The 18,196-nt window shown below is 37.2% G+C and overlaps 1 protein-coding gene across 1 annotated transcript in view; it reads right to left on the bottom strand.

Annotated features, from left to right (window-relative positions):
• The window catches only part of LOC149267115 (F-box only protein 6-like), a 48,740-nt gene extending 30,843 nt beyond the window's left edge, over nt 1–17,897 (bottom strand). Inside the window, exon 1 of the mRNA XM_089431419.1 lies at nt 16,644–17,897. Within this exon, the coding sequence (XP_089287545.1) occupies nt 16,651–17,895 (1,245 nt within the window). The 5' untranslated portion in view covers nt 17,896–17,897 and the 3' untranslated portion in view covers nt 16,644–16,650. The remainder of the gene's footprint in view (nt 1–16,643) is intronic.
• Nucleotides 17,898–18,196: the final 299 nt, after the last annotated feature.

Genomic DNA, 18,196 nt, shown 5'->3' with positions numbered 1-18,196 from the left:
ATGATTCACATTCAAGAGCACATAGGAAGCTTGAACTCATTCATTCAGATTTATGTGGTCCAATGCCTGTTCCTTCTGCAAATGGAAATAAATATATCATGACATTTATTGATGACTACATCAGAATGTGTTGGGTTTATTTATTGAAGAACAAATCTGATGCTTTTCAAACATTCAAGAATTTTCATAAATGGATTGAAAATGATGCACAATCTCATATTGGGTCTATTCGCACTGATAATGGAAAAGAATACACATCAAATGAATTTGAAAACTATCTTCGCCAACATGGGATCAAACATCAAACAACTGTGCCTTATAATCCCCAACAGAATGGTGTAGCTGAAAGAATGAATAGAACAATTTTAAATATGGTACGATCCATGCTTTTCTTCAAAAATGTAAAGATAATGTTTTGGGCTGATGCTGTTCTATGTGCTGCATATATAAAGAATAGATGTCCATCTAATGCTATAAGAAACAAGACTCCTTATGAATTGTGGTAGGGACATGTTCCTTCGGTAAAACATCTCAGGGTCTTTGGTTCCACCTGTTATGCTTTGATACAAAGGTACATAGAAACAAACTTGGTGCTAGAAGTCGAAAGTGTATCTTCCTGGGGTATTCAAACATCTCCAAAGCATACCGCCTCTATGATGAAGTAAATAAAAAGTTTGTTATATCTAGAGATGTAATTTTTCTTGAATCATCCAAATCTGACAATGTTGTTGAGCGACAACTTGATCGCTTGGATAGATTCGCAAAAACAAAATCATTTCAAGAATTTGATAATCAGATTCCACATCTTGAAGGGGGGATTCCTATTCTAGATCAACATGTGGAATCTTCTTCTGAAGAACACTCTCCCCCGAATGAAACTCCAACAACGGATGATGCTTTAAGTGATGTAATTGATAGAATTGGGAGACTCAATCTTGATTCAGTCCAAACTCAATCAACAGAGCAACCTGGACCATCTCAGAAAGGTCCCCCATAGTGGCTGACAAAGACACTTGAAAGTGTTCATCCTGATGAAATTGGAAAAACAGGAACCAGAAATTCAAACCGGCAAAATGGAGGTGATGTAGATGACTCTAATTCACCTGTTGATATGGATGTTTCTTATGATTGTGAACTGAACTTGTCTACAGATTTTGAACCAAATTCCTTTAAAGACGCTGCTTCTCATTATGAATGGAAAGAAGCGATGCAAAAGCAGTATGATGCCCTCATAAAGAACGACACTTGGAAGCTGGTTGATCCTCCATTTGGAACCAAACCAATTGGCTGCAAGTGGGTCTACAAGAACAAGTACAAAGCTGATGGCTCACTTGACAAGCACAAAGCTAGGCTTGTGGCAAAAGGTTTTGCACAGAAGGAAGGGGTCGACTATGAGGAAACTTTTGCCCCCACAGCAAAATGGGCCACCATCCGGACACCCTTTGCACTAGCAGCTCAGAACGGTTGGAAAGTCCATCAAATGGATGTAAAAACTGCCTTCTTGAATGGAGATCTAAAAGAGAATGTTTTTATGTCCCAGCCTGAAGGATTTGCTGTGAAAGAACATGAGCATAAAGTATGCAAACTTGTGAAGTCCTTGTATGGCCTCAAACAAGCACCGCGAGCCTGGTATGAAAAACTAACTGAGCATCTTCTGAAACTCAACTTCAATCATTTTGATCTTGATGATGCAACTTTATTTGTCAAGAAAGTTGGCAAAACAGTGGTATATCTTGTGGTATATGTAGATGATCTTTTAATGACAGGGAACAATGAAAGCTACATTGCATCCATAAAGAAGGAATTGGGGAAAAGTTTTGAAATGACTGATTTGGGCTATGTTCATTACTATCTTGGCATTGAAGCAACCCAACATCCAAAGTCCATATTTCTTTCTCAAAAGATATACATTGGAGATTTGTTAAATAGATTTGGCATGACAGAGTGCAATCCTCTTACTACTCCAATGGAACAAAACTTAAAGCTCACATCTATTGAAGGAAAGGAATTTGAGGATGCAACAAAGTATAGACAACTTGTAGGAAGTCTCAACTACCTTACTACTACCAGACCAGACATTTCATTTGCTCTTGGAATCCTCTCCAGGTTTATGCAAAAACCTTGTGAGGGACATTGGTCTGCTGCAAAAAGAGTTCTAAAGTACTTGAAGGGAACTCAAGACTTTGGAATCAAGTACACACAAGTGGATGACTTCAGTTTGATTGGATACTCTGATTCAGACTTCGATGGAGACAAAGAAACTGGGGTATCCACTTCAGGATATGCTATGAGTCTTGGATCAGGAGCTGTCTCTTGGAGATCACGCAAACAATCAGTTCCAGCAGATTCCACAACATAAGCAGAATATGTGGCAGCAGCTGAAGCAACAAAAGAAATTTTGTGGCTCAGGAAAATTCTTGAAGATTTGCAGGTAAAACAAGTACAATCAACTCCACCTATGATTGACAACACATCTACAATAAAGTTGGCCAAGAACCCAAAGTTCCATGATTGAACAAAGCACATCAATACTAAATATCATCTGATCCGACATCATGTTGAGGCCAAAACAATCCATCTCCGTCATTGTTCCACAAATGAACAAATTGCAGACATCTTCACCAAAGCGCTTGGAAGAGAAAAATTTGAAAGATTCAGAATGATGCTTGGACTCACCAACATCCCTTCAGATTAAGGGGGGGAATGTTGACACCTAATCCTCACGATTGGGTGAATTTATGTAAATAGTTAAATTAGGAATGTGAACAGTCATCAGGAGATGAACTGAGCAGTCACACCCTTTTGTATATAACAATAGCATACCTAATGAAATGGATCGAATCAGTTTTACTGCCTATTGGAGAGTACTGCCTGGCCTGACAGTTTTGGATGAGTACAAAACTCCTCCCACTCTTCCGACTGATCAAGATGGAAGGAAAGCTTACATCACAAATGCCAAAGCTTTAAATTCCATAATGAGTGGAATTACTGACTCTGAATTCACAAAAGTCATGGGCTATGATTCTGCAATACAAATGTGGGACAAACTCATTGCTTTATATGACGGGAACTCCAAAGTTAAGAAGGCAAAGCTCCAAATTCATAGAAGACAATTTGAGAGTCTTAAAATGGATGATGAAGAAGACATCACATCATTCTTTCTCCGAGTAGTTGAAGTCGTCAACTCACTTAAATGGTTAGAAGAAAATATTGAAGAAAGCACAATTGTTTAAAAGGCCTTGAGATCTCTTCCTGATAGATTTGACTCCAAGGTAAGTGCCATAGAAGAAATGAAGGATTTGGATACTTTAAAAATGGATGAACTTCATGGAATTATCATTGCTTATGAAATGAGAAGAGGGATCCCAAATTCCAAGGAAGCAACATTCAAAGCTTCAAAATCAAAAAAGAAGGAGAAGAATTGGAATACCAACAGTGATGATTCCGATACTGAATCTAAACTTACACAGTTTGTACGAAAGCTAAGAAAAGGATCCAAGCTAAAAGGTAAGTATCCTCTTATTTGTTTTAAATGTGGAAAGGTAAGTCACTATGCTGCAAAATGTCCTCATAGATATGATAGTGATGATGAGGAGGAATATTAAAAGGGGATGTTCAAAAAGAAAGGTTTTAACAAGAAGAACTTCTTCTCCAAACAAGACGATTCTGATGAAGATGAATTTGTGATCACCAAGAAGAAATCAACTAAAAATATCACTTTTCACAAAAGAAATGATGATGAGTCAGATGAGAAAAATGACTATGTTGGAAGCAGAGAAGTATTATTCATGGCATTTACAAATGATGATGACTCCGAACAAGAAGGCGAAGGAAATGTGGATGAGTTACTAATGAGTGCCATTGAAGAAAATGAGAAATTACGAAAGAAGATTGTTTCTCTCAAAGTAGAAAGGGAGGGAGCAAAAAGGAGGGAAGATTTCTTGAACAATAAACTAAAAGAGAAAGAAGAGATTGCGAAAAATGCGAAACTGAATTTGTTTCGCTAAGAAAAGAATTGGATCAAGTTAAAAGGAGTTGGCAAAGCTCTCAAACATTTGATAACATCCTTAATGCTCGAAGACTTCAATATGAAAAATCTGGGATTGGCTTCAAAGGAGAATCATCAAGTACAAAGGAGAAAGTTAATAAGGAAATCCAAAGAAGCTATGCTGACATTATTTCCAATCATCCAAAAGAAGAGAAATCCTCTCATCAAGAACAAAAGTTCACCTTTATCAATCCAAGGAATGGAGGAAGGACAACTCCAAGGAAGAATTCTACCTCAAGTCAAGGTTATTCTAACAGTTACCAAACAATCTTTCTTGGTTATTGTTTTTATCATAAAAACTTTGGTCATCAAGCCAAGCATTGCAAGGCTCATAAAGATAATGCTCCAAGAAATAAGAATCAACAAAGCAAGCGACTTGGCCTCAAAGAACAAGAAAAAATTAAGACTTACAACTATTTTGATCCTTTGGCTAAGTATGATCCAAGTTGCTCATTATGTAATTATTATGGTCATGATGAATAAAATTGTCCATTCAAAAAGGAAGATCTACAAAAGGATGAACCCACTATCGATAAATGTGGCCTAGCCCTATGTGCTCATAGTGATGAAAATCAATGGTTCATAGACAGTGGATGTTCAAGACACATGTCAGGTGACCGAAAGAAATTTACCTCCTTAATCAAGAAAGATGGAAATGTGTCTTTTGGAAGTGGATCAGCCAAGATAGTTGGAAAAGGAAGTGTTGCTCTCATCAATGGAAAATGAAAAGCCCGAAATGCATTGTTGGTGGAAGGACTCAAACACAATCTTTTGAGTGTGAGCCAACTTTGTGATCAAGGACACAATGTTGTCTATAGTAAGAAAGATTGTGAGATAAGGAGCTCCTCCTCACGTGAACTTATAGCTAAAGGAATAAGAACCCCAGATAATATATACATTTTGAACAAAATTCAAGAAGATAAATGTTATGTAAGTCGAGCAAATTGAAGTTGGCTATGGCACAAACGATTGGGACATATAAGCTTTGATAACTTGATCAATATTAGAAAAACAAATGCAGTAAGGGACATTCTAAAAAATATCAAGCTGGATCAAGTTGTCTGTGGACCATATCAAAATGGAAAACAAACAAGAATCAGTTTCAAGACTAAGGAGTTCTCTACATCAAAACATTTGGAGATCATACATGCATATTTATGTGGACCAACCAGAACTGCAGCTCTACAAGGCGAAAGGAATATTGCTTTATTTGTTGATGACTATACTAGAATGATGTGGGTATACTTTATAAAATTCAAATATGAAGCTTTTGAATGTTTCAAAATTTTTAAATCTTTAGAAGAAAATGAGAAAGAATCAAAGATTAAATTCCTTAGAACAAATAGAGAAGGAGAATTTACTTCAAAAGAGTTTGATGAATTTTGTAAAGTACATGGAATCAAGAGAGAGCTCTCTGTTGCTAGAAATCCCAAACAAAATGGAGTAGTAGAAAGAAGAAACTGAACTATATAAGAGACAACAAGAACAATTATACTAGTATCTGATTTGTAGCCCAAGTTTTGGAAAGAAGCAGTAGGGACAATAGTTTATACCTTGAATCGAACTCGGCTAAGACCAAATAATGACAAGACACCATACAAACTATGGAAAGGGAGACATGCTTCGGTAAGTACTTTATAATCTTTGGAAGCAAATGTTTTATGAAGATCCATGATGACTCACCAGGAAAATTTGATTCTCAAGTCGATGAAGGAATACTTCTTGGATATTCTACAAGAAGCAAAGCTTACAAATGCTACAATAATCGATTACGAAAAGTAGTAAGCATTCATGTAAAAATTGATGAAGCTCTTCCAGAAAAAAAGAAATTAAAGTCCATGAAGAAGATTCTATCCTTGAAGAATTTGAAGAAGAAGAGTCAGCAAAAGAGGAAAAAGATCAAGAAAATAAAAAAGAACCATCTCAAACTCCTTCAAAAGTGAAATTCCTCCAAAAACATCATCCGGAAAAGCAGATTATTGGCAATGTAGATGAGGGAATACAAACCCAAAGAAGGATGACAAGTACACCAAGGAAAGATGATGTCACTCTCTTATCTATGATAGAACCATAAACTTTTACTCAAGCAAGTAAGGATCCTCATTGGGTGGAAGCCATGGAAGAAGAAATGTCTCAAATCGAGAAGAATGAAACATGGGAGCTGGTACCTCTTCCAAAAGATAAAAATATAATTGGAACCAAGTGGGTGTTCAAAAAGAAAATGAATGAAGATGGACAAATCATCATAAAGAAGGCAAGGCTTGTTTGTAAAGGTTATTCACAAATTGAAGGAATCGACTTTGAAGAAACCTTTGCATCGATAGCTTGTAAGGAAGCTATAAGGATGTTTTTGGCATTTGCTTGCTCAAAAGGATTCAAGGTCTATCAAATGGATGTAAAATAAACATTTTTGAATGGGGAACTCAAGTAAGAAGTCTACATGGAGCAACCAGAAGGGTTTGATCTTGCAGAAGGAAAAGACTTTGTATGTAAGTTGAAAAAAACATTATATGGGTTGAAACAAGCTCCTAGAGCTTGGTATGCAAGATTAGATCACTATATACAACAAAAGGCTTCAAAAAGGGGGTGGCAAGAAGTAATCTCTACATGAAGATGGACAAGGATAAATTACTAGTCACTCTTGTATATGTTGATGATCTGATTTTTGTTAGCAATGATGATGAGATGAGCCATGAGTTTGCTCAAAATATGTCAAAAGAATTCGAAATGTCGATGATTGGTGAGTTATCTTACCTCCTTGTACTACAAGTATCTCAAACCACAGTAGACATGTTCATATCTCAAGTAAAATATCTTAAAGACATGCTTAAAATATATGGGATGGAAAAATGTACACCTATGAGCACACCAATGACCACAGGCTGCAAATTGAGCAAAGATGATGAATACCCCTCAGTAGATGCAACTCTTTACAGGTCAATAATTGGAGCTCTCCTATACTTAACTGCTACAAGACCTCACATTATGCAAGCGGTACGAATGGTGGGAAGATTTCAATTAGCTCCTAAGCAATCCCATTTGTTGGTTGTGAAAAGAATTCTCAGATACTTGAAAGGAACTCCTGACTTTGGTCTTTGGTATCCCAAAAGCACAACTCTTACAATGACAACTTATACTGATGTTGATCGGGCTAGAAGCGTGGACGATCGAAAAAGTATCAGCGGAAATGCATTCTTCATGGGAGATTGTCTAGTATCTTGGCTCAACAAAAAGCAATCATCTATATCTCTTTCCACAATTGAAGCTGAATATATAGCAGCTGCAGATTGCTGTACACAGATATTATGGATGAAGGAAGCTTTGAAGGATGTCAACATAGAAACTAAACAACCAATCACCATATATTGTGACAACACTAGTGCCATCAGTCTCTCAAAGAATCCAATCATGCACTCAAAGACCAAACATATTCCAATCAAATATCACTTTCTCCGTGAACAGGTCGCTGAAAAAACATCACGTTAGAGTACATCAATACAAAAGAACAAATTACAGATATCTTCACAAAGCCTCTTCCACGAGAAGCATTTGAACACCTTCGCCAAATTATGGGGGTAATTGCTCTTGCACCACATTAAATAATAATCTTCACAAGAGTAGGGCAGCATGTCAAGGAGAACAACATGACAAAGAAATCAGTTTGATAGGGGGAGTACTTGGCCACCCCATTTGCCATTGATGTCAAAAGGGGAGAGGATGTCCAAATATTTCCATCAATGACAAAGTGGGAGAGTGTTGGTCAATAATTGTAATTAATGAAATATAACTCTCTTAATGGACATTGATTTGGTGACATATGATGTCATGGTTGGAAGACACCAAGGATCACATGGAAAACTTTGAGTCATGATGAGGAATGTGTAGGAATTTACAGGGTAACTTCCTCAGATAGAACACCAAAGGACACCGCTCACAAGTAGATCACAGATCAATACAACAGTATTCTTAACATGGTTAAAACCCTCAAAGAGGGAAACAGTCCACAACCTGAGCCAACACGACCACTTCAACCAATTTATTAATAAAAGAAAGAAAATTTACATAAGCTTCTCCCATGAACGTTCACCTTACAAATGACTCTCCATGCCTTTTAAATAGAGATCATGGACCAATTGAGTGCTAAGCCACGGATCAAGTGTCTATAATACCGAGGAGAGAATGAACCGCCGGATCACTTCATGTCTAGAACATATCGTGACCATCAGATTGCAAGTTACAAAAGTACATAGTAAAGAAACACTCTTTACCTAACTCTACACTAGACCAAGTTATACTTAACTTTTTCCTATGTGTCGAAATATCCTAACATCCCCCCTTAAGAACTTGGGATAGGATTGAAGGATTTACAAATATGACACAATAGGAGAAGGAAGGAGACATTAGAGCCTATCCCCCCTTAGTGACAACTTCCTGAACTCCAACCATAAATCTAAGTTTAGTAAACTTCACCTCTGTGAGAGCCTTCGTAAAGATGTCTGTAACTTGATGATTGGTTGAACAATATTTCACTTCAAGAACATGGTCATGAATGAGCTTTCTGATGAAGTGCATGTGTAGCTCAATGTGTTTGCTTCTCACACCAAAATGAAGTCGGATGCTACTGCTGAAAGCCAAACTCTGACGAAGCCACAGGGCTTCCTTACTAGCTTCTACAACGCCACGATACTCTGCTTCTGTTGAAGAAAGAGAAATGACACTATGTTTCTTGCAAGCCCATGTAATAGGTCCAGAACCAAGAGTGAAGACATAACCTGTAGTAGACTTCCGATCATCAGGGTCACTAGCCTAATCAGAATAAGTGAAACTAACCAATAACTGAACTGTACCTCAAACATAACGAAGTATTCTTTTAGCTGCTTTCCAATGACTTTCATGTGGGTTTTGCATAAATCGAACAATAAGGCCAACAACAAAGGAAAGGTCAGGACGAGTATGGGTCAGATACAAAAGTTTTCATACAAGCTGACAATATAAGGTAGCATCAACTTCAGAGGAAGTATAAGTGACCGAAAGTTTGGCTCTAAACTGAAAGGGAGAAGGGGTTGGCTTACAGTCTTCCATGTGAAAGTGGTGTAGAAGATCACAGGCATACTTGGACTGGGAAAGGGAAATACCTTCCTTGAATTGCAAGACTTGAAGACCAATAAAATAATGCAAGTGTCCTAAGTCTGTCATTTCCAACTGCTTTTTAAGGCCGGACTTCACATGGTTTATAAGGTTGGGATCACTACCAGTAAGGATAAGATCATCAACATAAAGAACAAGAATTATAAGAGACTTATCCACTTTCTTGGTGTAGACAGTATTGTTAAAATGACACCTAGAAAATCCAATATTTAAAGGAAAGCTATCCATTTTGGCATACCAAGCCCGAGGGGCTTGCTTGAGACCATAAAGGGATTTCTTAAGCCGACATACAAGGCTGGAGTCTGCTTGTATAAAGCTAGGAGGTTGTTCCATATAGATTTCTTCATGCAAGTCCCCACGCAAGAAGGCAGATTTAACATCCATCTAATGGACTTCCCATTTGAAAGAGGCAGCAAGGAAAAGAACAAGGCAGATAGAGTTCATTTTGGCAACAAGGGAGAAGGTTACATATAGTCAACGCCTTCAACTTGTGAAAAACCCTTAGCAACAAGACAAGATTTATGTTTATCAACTTTTCCATCTGGTCCAAACTTGGTTCTGTAAACTCATTTGCATCTAACAAGTTTTTGTCCCTTTGGAAGAGGAACAAGATCCCATGTATCGTTTGCCAATAATGAACGATATTCTTCATTCATAGCCACATCCCAATCTAGATGGCCTGAAGCTTCTACAAAGATGTCAGGATCATAATTCGCTGAAGCTTGAGCTAGTAAAGAAGAGGCTCTATCGAACTGAGAACATGTACGTTGATGATCTATAAGATCACCTACAAGAGCACCTGTTGCATCCCGAGTAGCACAGACCAATTTTGGAAGCTGAGGTGCTGAAGGAGGATCTTGAGAAGGTGGGGGAGGATTGTCATCCTTGCTGTCAGCATCTGAAGAAGAAATATTTTCAGAAGTAGAAGGGATAGAGAGAAATGGCACATCCACCGAACTAGGCTCATAGGCCGATATATTTTCAACAAACTTTACATCTCTTCTAATGATAATATTTTTGGACTTAGGTGAAAGAAGTCTATATCCTTTGACATCTTCAGAATATCCAACAAAAATACATTTTTCACTCTTAGGTTCTAAGGCTTTATGTTTCTCATCGGGAATATGGGCCCATGCTTCACTTCCAAAAACACGAAAGTGACTTACATCTGGTTTAATTGAGCTCCATGCTTCTTCCGGAGTGATATTCTTTAAAACCTTAGTAGGAGTTCAATTTACTATGTAATTTGCACAGTCAATTACTTTTGCCCAAAAATTAAGACTAAGTCCTTTAGATTGAAGCATGCAATTAGCCATTTCCTTTAAGGTGTGATTCTTTCTTTCAGCTACACCATTTTGTTGTGGAGTATATGGAATAGTATGTTTCATTTGAATTCCATGCTCAGTGCAAAAGTTGATGAATTTTTTGTTAACATATTCTCCACCATTATCAGATCTTAGCTTAAGAATTTGATGTCCAGATTGTTTCTCAACAAATGCCTTAAAGGCCAAGAACATGTTAAATACTTCACTCCTGAGTTTTAAGAAGTATACCCAACAACTAGAAGTGGACCACATAAATCACTATGCACAAGCTGTAAAGGGGCTGAGGCGTGCCAAGAGGCATGCTTTTCAAAACTATCCCGATGATGTTTTTCGAGTACACATATGGAACAAACATCATATTTGCAAGATACCATAGGAAGACCTGTCACCATATTTTCTTTACATAGATTTTGAAGGGAGCGATAGTTTAAGTGACCAAATCGCTCACGCCAAATTTTGTTCACTTCATCATTATGAGCAACAAATATGGAGGGAAGAGTTGATGACCCAAAGTTGTTAAACTTATACAACCTTGTAGAATCATTAGCAATGCCAGTAGCTAAAATCTGTGTAGGATCTCTTAAGTCCTTAATTACAACATCATGAGGTGAAAATTCAATGATTTTACCTTCACTTGAATGAGTTATCTGATACACAAATAGAAAGTTGCAGGATAAGGTTGGAACACATACTACATCATTAAATTGACCATTGTCTAGATGAATAGTTTCAGTCCCTACAACACTAAGAGATCTATCATCACCAACATATATATTATTGGTGTTACAATCATTTAAAGAAGAAAACATGGCTTTGTTTTTGGCCAGTGATAAGAAGCTCAAGAATCAATGAGCCACTCATAAGAATGAAAAGAAGAATATACATTTAGTGCATAACTAGACCGAGATGCTTGACAACCACATGCAGAAAGTGTTATTCCTGAAGATGAAGTTGAAGTTGAAGAGTGCTCCAAATGGATGTTATGCTTCTTCATTGCTGCTTCCAAGGCTTCCATCTTCTTAATGCATTTGGATTCTAAGTGGCCATCTTGACTACAAAAGTTGCAATGTCTATCAGTCTTCTTCCCTTTGTTTTTATTTGCCTTATCATTTTGTTGAATTGATTTTTCATTTTGAGACTGAAAGTGCTTAGGACCCTTGGTTGATTTAGGGCCATTCTTTTTAAGATGTTGCTTCTTAGGATTCTTTGAACTTGGCTGATGCTGGGCGGCTAAGGCTTTCTTAGAAGAGTTTCCAAGATTAAGAAGACCAAGATGTAAGAGTTTTTCTTGTTTGCTTATTAAAGAATCACAAAAGGTATCAAAAGAGGGGGACTTGTAGGCTTGTCCTTGAGAAATAAAAGCTTCTCATAACAGACTATCCGCACAAAAATTCATGCATAGTCAACAAAGCAATTAACTCTGGACACCTTGAAGATATCTTCTCAAAATGAACTATAAACCATCTAAAAGAGGATTGTTTCGCCTTTCCAACAAGCCCTCACACACCTCCAAACTCCTGGTGGTTAGAGAGAAATCGATTTTTTTAAGACAAAATAGAATTCTTTATTTATGGAGCCGACCTGTACTTAGTATGTCGGCTTGCCTATAGGAGTCATGTCCCTTCGCATTAGCACCAAAATCACTATATATATGGGTGCTCGAACATCACTTTTCTCGTCAAGTATTCGGTGAAAAATACAGAGGAATATAACTACAGTTCACAACTCATGAACTTGAAGGAAAAAAGGCTTATAACTAAAGAAGAAAAAGACTACGAATACATGTTTTGGGTTATAACGGATGGTTGACAACTCCAAGTAGCAGATTAATATTATTCACTATAAACATACCTCGGACCTGTATTCTTGTGCTCTGATTACTCTTGGACCCATATTCTCCTGCCCAGATTACCCTCAGACCTGTTGACACAATGCAATCTTTTCAGAACTAGTGACTCGGACTTGGGGTATCGTTGTTGCTCTCGGACCTGGTGTATTGATGAGCCTCGAATCATCTTCAGGCTGTGGAAAACTTCGGACCTGTTTTATCATTTTCGGTGGCTCACTGTGATTGTGCTCAGCCGATTGTAACATACTCAAACATTGTGGATTATCTCTGTGACTCGGACTTGAAGATTAACCTTGGATCTGATGCATTGGAGTGACTTGGATCATCTTCGAACAATGTCTCCAAATCCTGATTGGGCAACTCTTTCTACAAAGACTGCTGATTACATAGTACTAACAGAACTCGGATTTTTGGGTGAGACAAAGAACAGTGATTTGGATTATTATTACAGCAAATTTATGCCTCGGCACTAGGATTGCGACTTGGGCATGTAACATTTAGACTTCATAATAATTAGCAGTAAGCTTGTCTTTCAGTATTCGGATTAAGTAAAGGACCAGATTGTAGTGTCTTATGAAGAGTGACACAGTGGTTTTGAAGAACCCTCCTTTGGACAGTGGGATTGATAAAGTGAAGCCCAGTAAAGACAACACAGTGAAGCAAAGTGATCTTGGAATTGAAGTTAACATTGTAAAGTGAAGTGATCGAACGACGAAGTCAACATAAGCAATTTTGGAATTGTTTATACAATGAAGAATTATGTCAAGGACATCCAAGTAAGTACTACTCACTTTCTCTATTAAAAGATAAAAGGATTGGTGTCCTAGGGGTTGGTGCCCCTAAACACAAGGTCGGAGCCTTGATAAGAATAGGGTCAAAGCCCTAGACGCTGGAGTCTCATTAAAAAGTCCGAATTGGTGCTTGGCTACAGGTTGGTGCTTGGAACTTTGAAGGGTTGGTGCCGTCAACTATTATTGTACTCGATTATTTGAAAAGAGGATTAAAGTCCTCTCTTAATAATGTTATTATTTATTTCATTTATGATTATAATTGTGAAGAATCTAACTGGTAAAAAGAAAAATTGAAAATAAATATTGATTCACCCCCTCAGTATTTCCAACAAAGTTATCCTAAAATTGTTGGAACTTATCCCTTTGGTTTGATATTTCTTCTCCTTGAATTGCCAAAAGTTTTTGTTGTTTAGTACTAAAACATAGTACTCTTTCTGTTGTTGTTTTGTACCAAGTTTTACAATAGCCCTCAGGCTGGAAATTCACAAAACTAAGATCCAAGAAGCCTTCTAGGTTGCAGTTGAAATTTATGTTTTCCATTGAATTTTGAATTATGAGAAATTTCCACATTATCATCCTGGTATCCAAGAAATATGAGAAAGATAAGCAAGCCATCCAACAAATCATGGAAAATAGATGGGAAAACTTCAAGAATGGATTAAAGAGGCAATGAGTGCGAAAAAAACAAGACAGGGCATTCAGGATGTTGAACTAATTGATATAGAAGAATAAAGCAAAAAAACACAAGATAACAATTTTGGGAAGGTTTGAATATGTTTATGGAAGTTTTCTTATGTTATGTTATCAAATTTTCTAATGCAACCTACAAGATGATACTATTGAAGGTAGTGAACTTTTAAAGGCTTCAATCTGCTCTATCATCTTAAAAGAGCAAATAAACTCAACTATAAAGAAACCGTGCTACTGAAGTTTAGTGTGTGTGTGCGCGTGTATATATATAATAGTGAACAGGTACGTATTGGCAAAGACCCATGGGTAGGGAGTGTCCCAAATTTTTGTCTCCCATAATAGGGTCGAGTTAGTGCCCATTATGCAAAAATGATGTGGAATTTGTAAATCATCTTTTCTTCCTATGCCCATTTGCTCTAGCTGCCTGGTCCTCTATTTGCACTTCTTTGGGCTTCACATTTCAATGGCAAGGTGAGTCATATATGTCAACATGTGAATCTTGTTGGAACATTGTCAATCCAAAGAAGCTTAGATGTCTTCCGCTTCTTATCTCATGGGGAATTTGGTTGGCTCAAAACACCGAGGTCTTCCTAGAAAGGACTTCCATCCCAGACAAAGTGGTTGCTCAAACATTAGCTATCTATTCTTTGATCCCTGATTCTGTCTCTCCTACTTGTTCACGTAACATAGTAGAAGAAATTATTGACTTTGTTGAGAAATAAGATGCTTTTATATAATGTTTGATTTCTCTTACTTGATAATTACTTGTGAATGTTTGTTAGTTTCTTATTAAATTTATATTCTCTTCATCAAGCAATTACCAAAACATGAAAATCACAAAAAGAAAAAGAACACAGGAATTAGGCTCCAAGCCAGGGCAAAAACCCCACAAGGGGGAAAACCCAAGAAAATCCTCTTTTTATAGAATCAGATCAAAGTGAGATATCCAAGACCCAAGACCAAGACCAAGACTTCCACAAATATTCCAAGTCAGCCAAGTCAGCCCTCCTTCAAATCTCCTCAACAAGTCAAAGTCAACAATAGTCAAATTTCCCTGAAATATGGTCAAATCTCTAAAAAACTCGGACCTGCAATGATGACCGAATTTCAGCCCTGTAACAGCCTCAAAAATTTCAGAAAATCTCACACGTGTGAGCAGAAACTAGGGAAAAAACTCAGATTTCTCTCTCCTTTGACTTTGCTTATTTTTCCTTTTCTTACAAGAAGTCCAAATGGGACTTTGACTAAAATACACTTCTTTGACTCATAATATATTTTCTTTTCTCAATTGACCCTTAGCCTTACATTATGTAAGACTGACACTAGTTACATTTTCAACATACTTTACCTATCCCTGGGCATATTTTGATGGTGCCTCTCTTTTTGAAGGAGATTGTGGGGGAGAGGTTGTTCTTCATATATCACACAACAATTCTTTCATGATGAAAAGTGGTTTGGGGCAAGGCACAAATAATTTTGAAGAGCTTATGAGTTTGAAGTTGCTTTTGTTGTTTGCCATTGAAAAAAGAATTCGCCACATTCAGATCTTTGGGGACTCAAAGATAGTTATTAATTGGTTCAACAACCCAACAAGATGTTACACACACACTCAGTCCAATCCTGGAGGAAATCTATCTATTAAAACAATCATTTGATGAAATCTCTGTTTGCCATATTTACAGGGAAAAAAATGGGGCTGCTGATGCTTTGTCTAAGGAGGGTGCTTCACAGGTTATGGGCACATAGCACATCAACATCAAGGAGCGCATCAATGATCAGGAGCATGGATTCTATCACTGGCCCTTCATAGAGGGCACTCAGGTAGAGCAATGACAGTCCTTATCTATAGTTTTTGTAAAAAAAATTGCAGGCTATATATGCTATATGTTCAACATAGATTACACTGTTATATGACAGAACTGTTATTACATTTTCTCACTATGTATTTATTTCGGAACACTTTTGTGGATGTATATTTGGGACAGTAATTCAGACTCCAAACACTGACAGGTATTTTTTGGTGAAGCCATATGTAGCTGGTTTTCTTGAGTGCTATTTGGCATACTCAGAATGTAATTTTCATAACTTTCTGAAGTTTTATATATATATATATATATATAATCGTATTATGAAGTTCATTCCTAAACCACGATGGGAAAAAGGGGATGAGTGGGCTGCTGCCACCCATTTTTGTAATAAAAAACTTTTAATAAAAAATAAGTACATTTTTTAAATATCAAAATCAAAATGTTGGTATCACTTTTGATGTGAGTAAGCTGTCTATATAAAAATTCCCTAAAATCTGTGATGTGAGTACGCTGTATGCATATAAATGCCCTAAAATCTCCTAAAATCAGTGATGTGAAAGCTGTATGCATATAAATGCTCTGAAAGAAATCATTGCAGTATGTTATATGTTATTACTCAATGCCGTTCAAAGTTTAAAATTCAAGCTATTAAAATATAACAATAACAAACTACTCACAAATTACAAAATATGAAAATAAACATTTTGATTGAAACTAATAATGTAATAAAGTTGTGTTCATAACAGTTGTATGAATGTTTATCAAAATTCCTATCCTGATTTGAAGCACCAAAATGTCATGGATTTTAGACATTTTCAAGAGCCTGCCAACATAATATTACTAGATTACTAATAATGGTGAACTGTTAAATTCCTATGTACACCCAAGCCTTTCTATACATACAGAAAATCACTGTAAACTTTCAAGGGATGCAGATTTATTAAAAATATTCAACGTTGATGTGAAAGGCAAAAGAATGCGTACCACGGTTTTACTGAACCTTCATGTCAGGCCTTGGTTCAAAGACATTGGTAAAGTATCCATCTTCGAAATCTACGCTGGGAAGTTCAGTCCATGTCTTTTCTCTTATATTGTAAGTAATCATCTTCAGCGCTCTATCATATGGAAAGAATCTAAGGCAGACACAATCCTTAACTCCCAGGCACCTGATAGTTGGGGAGGGTCGCTCCGTAGGAAATCTGTTTACACTCTCACACAAGGATGAAGGCATTCTAACAGTTTCCTTCAACTTCAACTCCAACTTCAACTGCGATGATGAGGAGGAAGAGTTCACGTTCACCTTCTCAAACTCCCAGATGATGACCTGCTGTAGGTTTCCCCCTTGGAATGTGGTCACCACAACTAGGAGCTGCGACCCACACACAGCCAAGTAGGTCTTATTTCCTTGGCAAATCCTTAGAAATCTTGGCAAACTTGGCAAATCTTTAGAAATGGAGATCTCATCTGTCATGCTGAAACCCCTAATTTCCCAATTCCCACGACAGTGCCCCACGCAGTAGAAGAAACCGCTGCAGAAAACAAATTCACAGCGAGCAATAATATAGTAAAGAATCAAATCCGGCAGCCGATGCGGTGCAATCCCCCACGACTTCTTAGTAGAATCATAGATTTCGACTAATCCGCGGTTCATATTGTCCAAGCCCATCGCTACCACTTTGTAAGTCTCTGGGTGGTCACCCTCCCCTGCCACGATGACTCTTGTTTTGATTTTTCTTATGGATGTCATGGGAGGGAGTTCTATGAAAGATCTTGTCAGAGGATTGCAGACAGTAAAACATCCTGGAAGATCAGACAGTAAGAGCAAGCCTGCGGCAGTGGAATAAACTCCATGATTATCACCGACGAAGGAAAAGGAGATGGCAGAAGTTTTCTTCCATGTTCCTGTGTAGAAGCAGTAAGCAACCCCTAATTTTCCATTGTGCACAAGCAGCCATGGCATCCGGTTGGGAGGGGCCTGAGCCCATTGAGTCGTTATGAACTTCGCAGATGAAATTAGAGCATTCCATTGCTGACAGACACTCCGAAATCGACACAGACTTTCCACGGGCAACCATGTCAATATTTCCTCTACGAGAGGCTCGGCCAACACAGGACACACCAAAGACTGGTTTGCCAACTCAGGACACACCAAAGACTGGTTTGATTCCATTTCAACTATTTTGAATCCACGGCAAAGTGAAACCCAATAATTGTGTGTTTCATGTTTCAATCCCATTGAACAATTTATATAGGCCTTTCATTTCTATCTTAATTGTGAATTAATAATTTAAAATACCGAGTGTTTGAAACTAGTGTATATAAAGGTAATAGAAAGATTATCAACAAAAATGGGTGCCCATGTTTTTCATTATTAATAATTACTTATTTATTAATTTTTTAAAAAGATTCATTATTAATAATAAGTTATTTATTAATTTTTTAAAAAGATTGGTTATGGTGGGGGACATGTAAATGAAATATATTATTATTTAATGTTAGGTGTTGTTTAATTATTATAAGTTTTGAAGGTGTTTTTG

The sequence above is a fragment of the Pinus tabuliformis genome, chromosome 6, assembly GCF_031772625.1.
Source record: "Pinus tabuliformis cultivar Carrire ecotype Pingquan chromosome 6, CPIR1, whole genome shotgun sequence".
NCBI classification, from domain to species: Eukaryota; Viridiplantae; Streptophyta; class Pinopsida; order Pinales; family Pinaceae; genus Pinus; species Pinus tabuliformis.
This window is presented reverse-complemented; position numbering and strand designations above follow the sequence as displayed.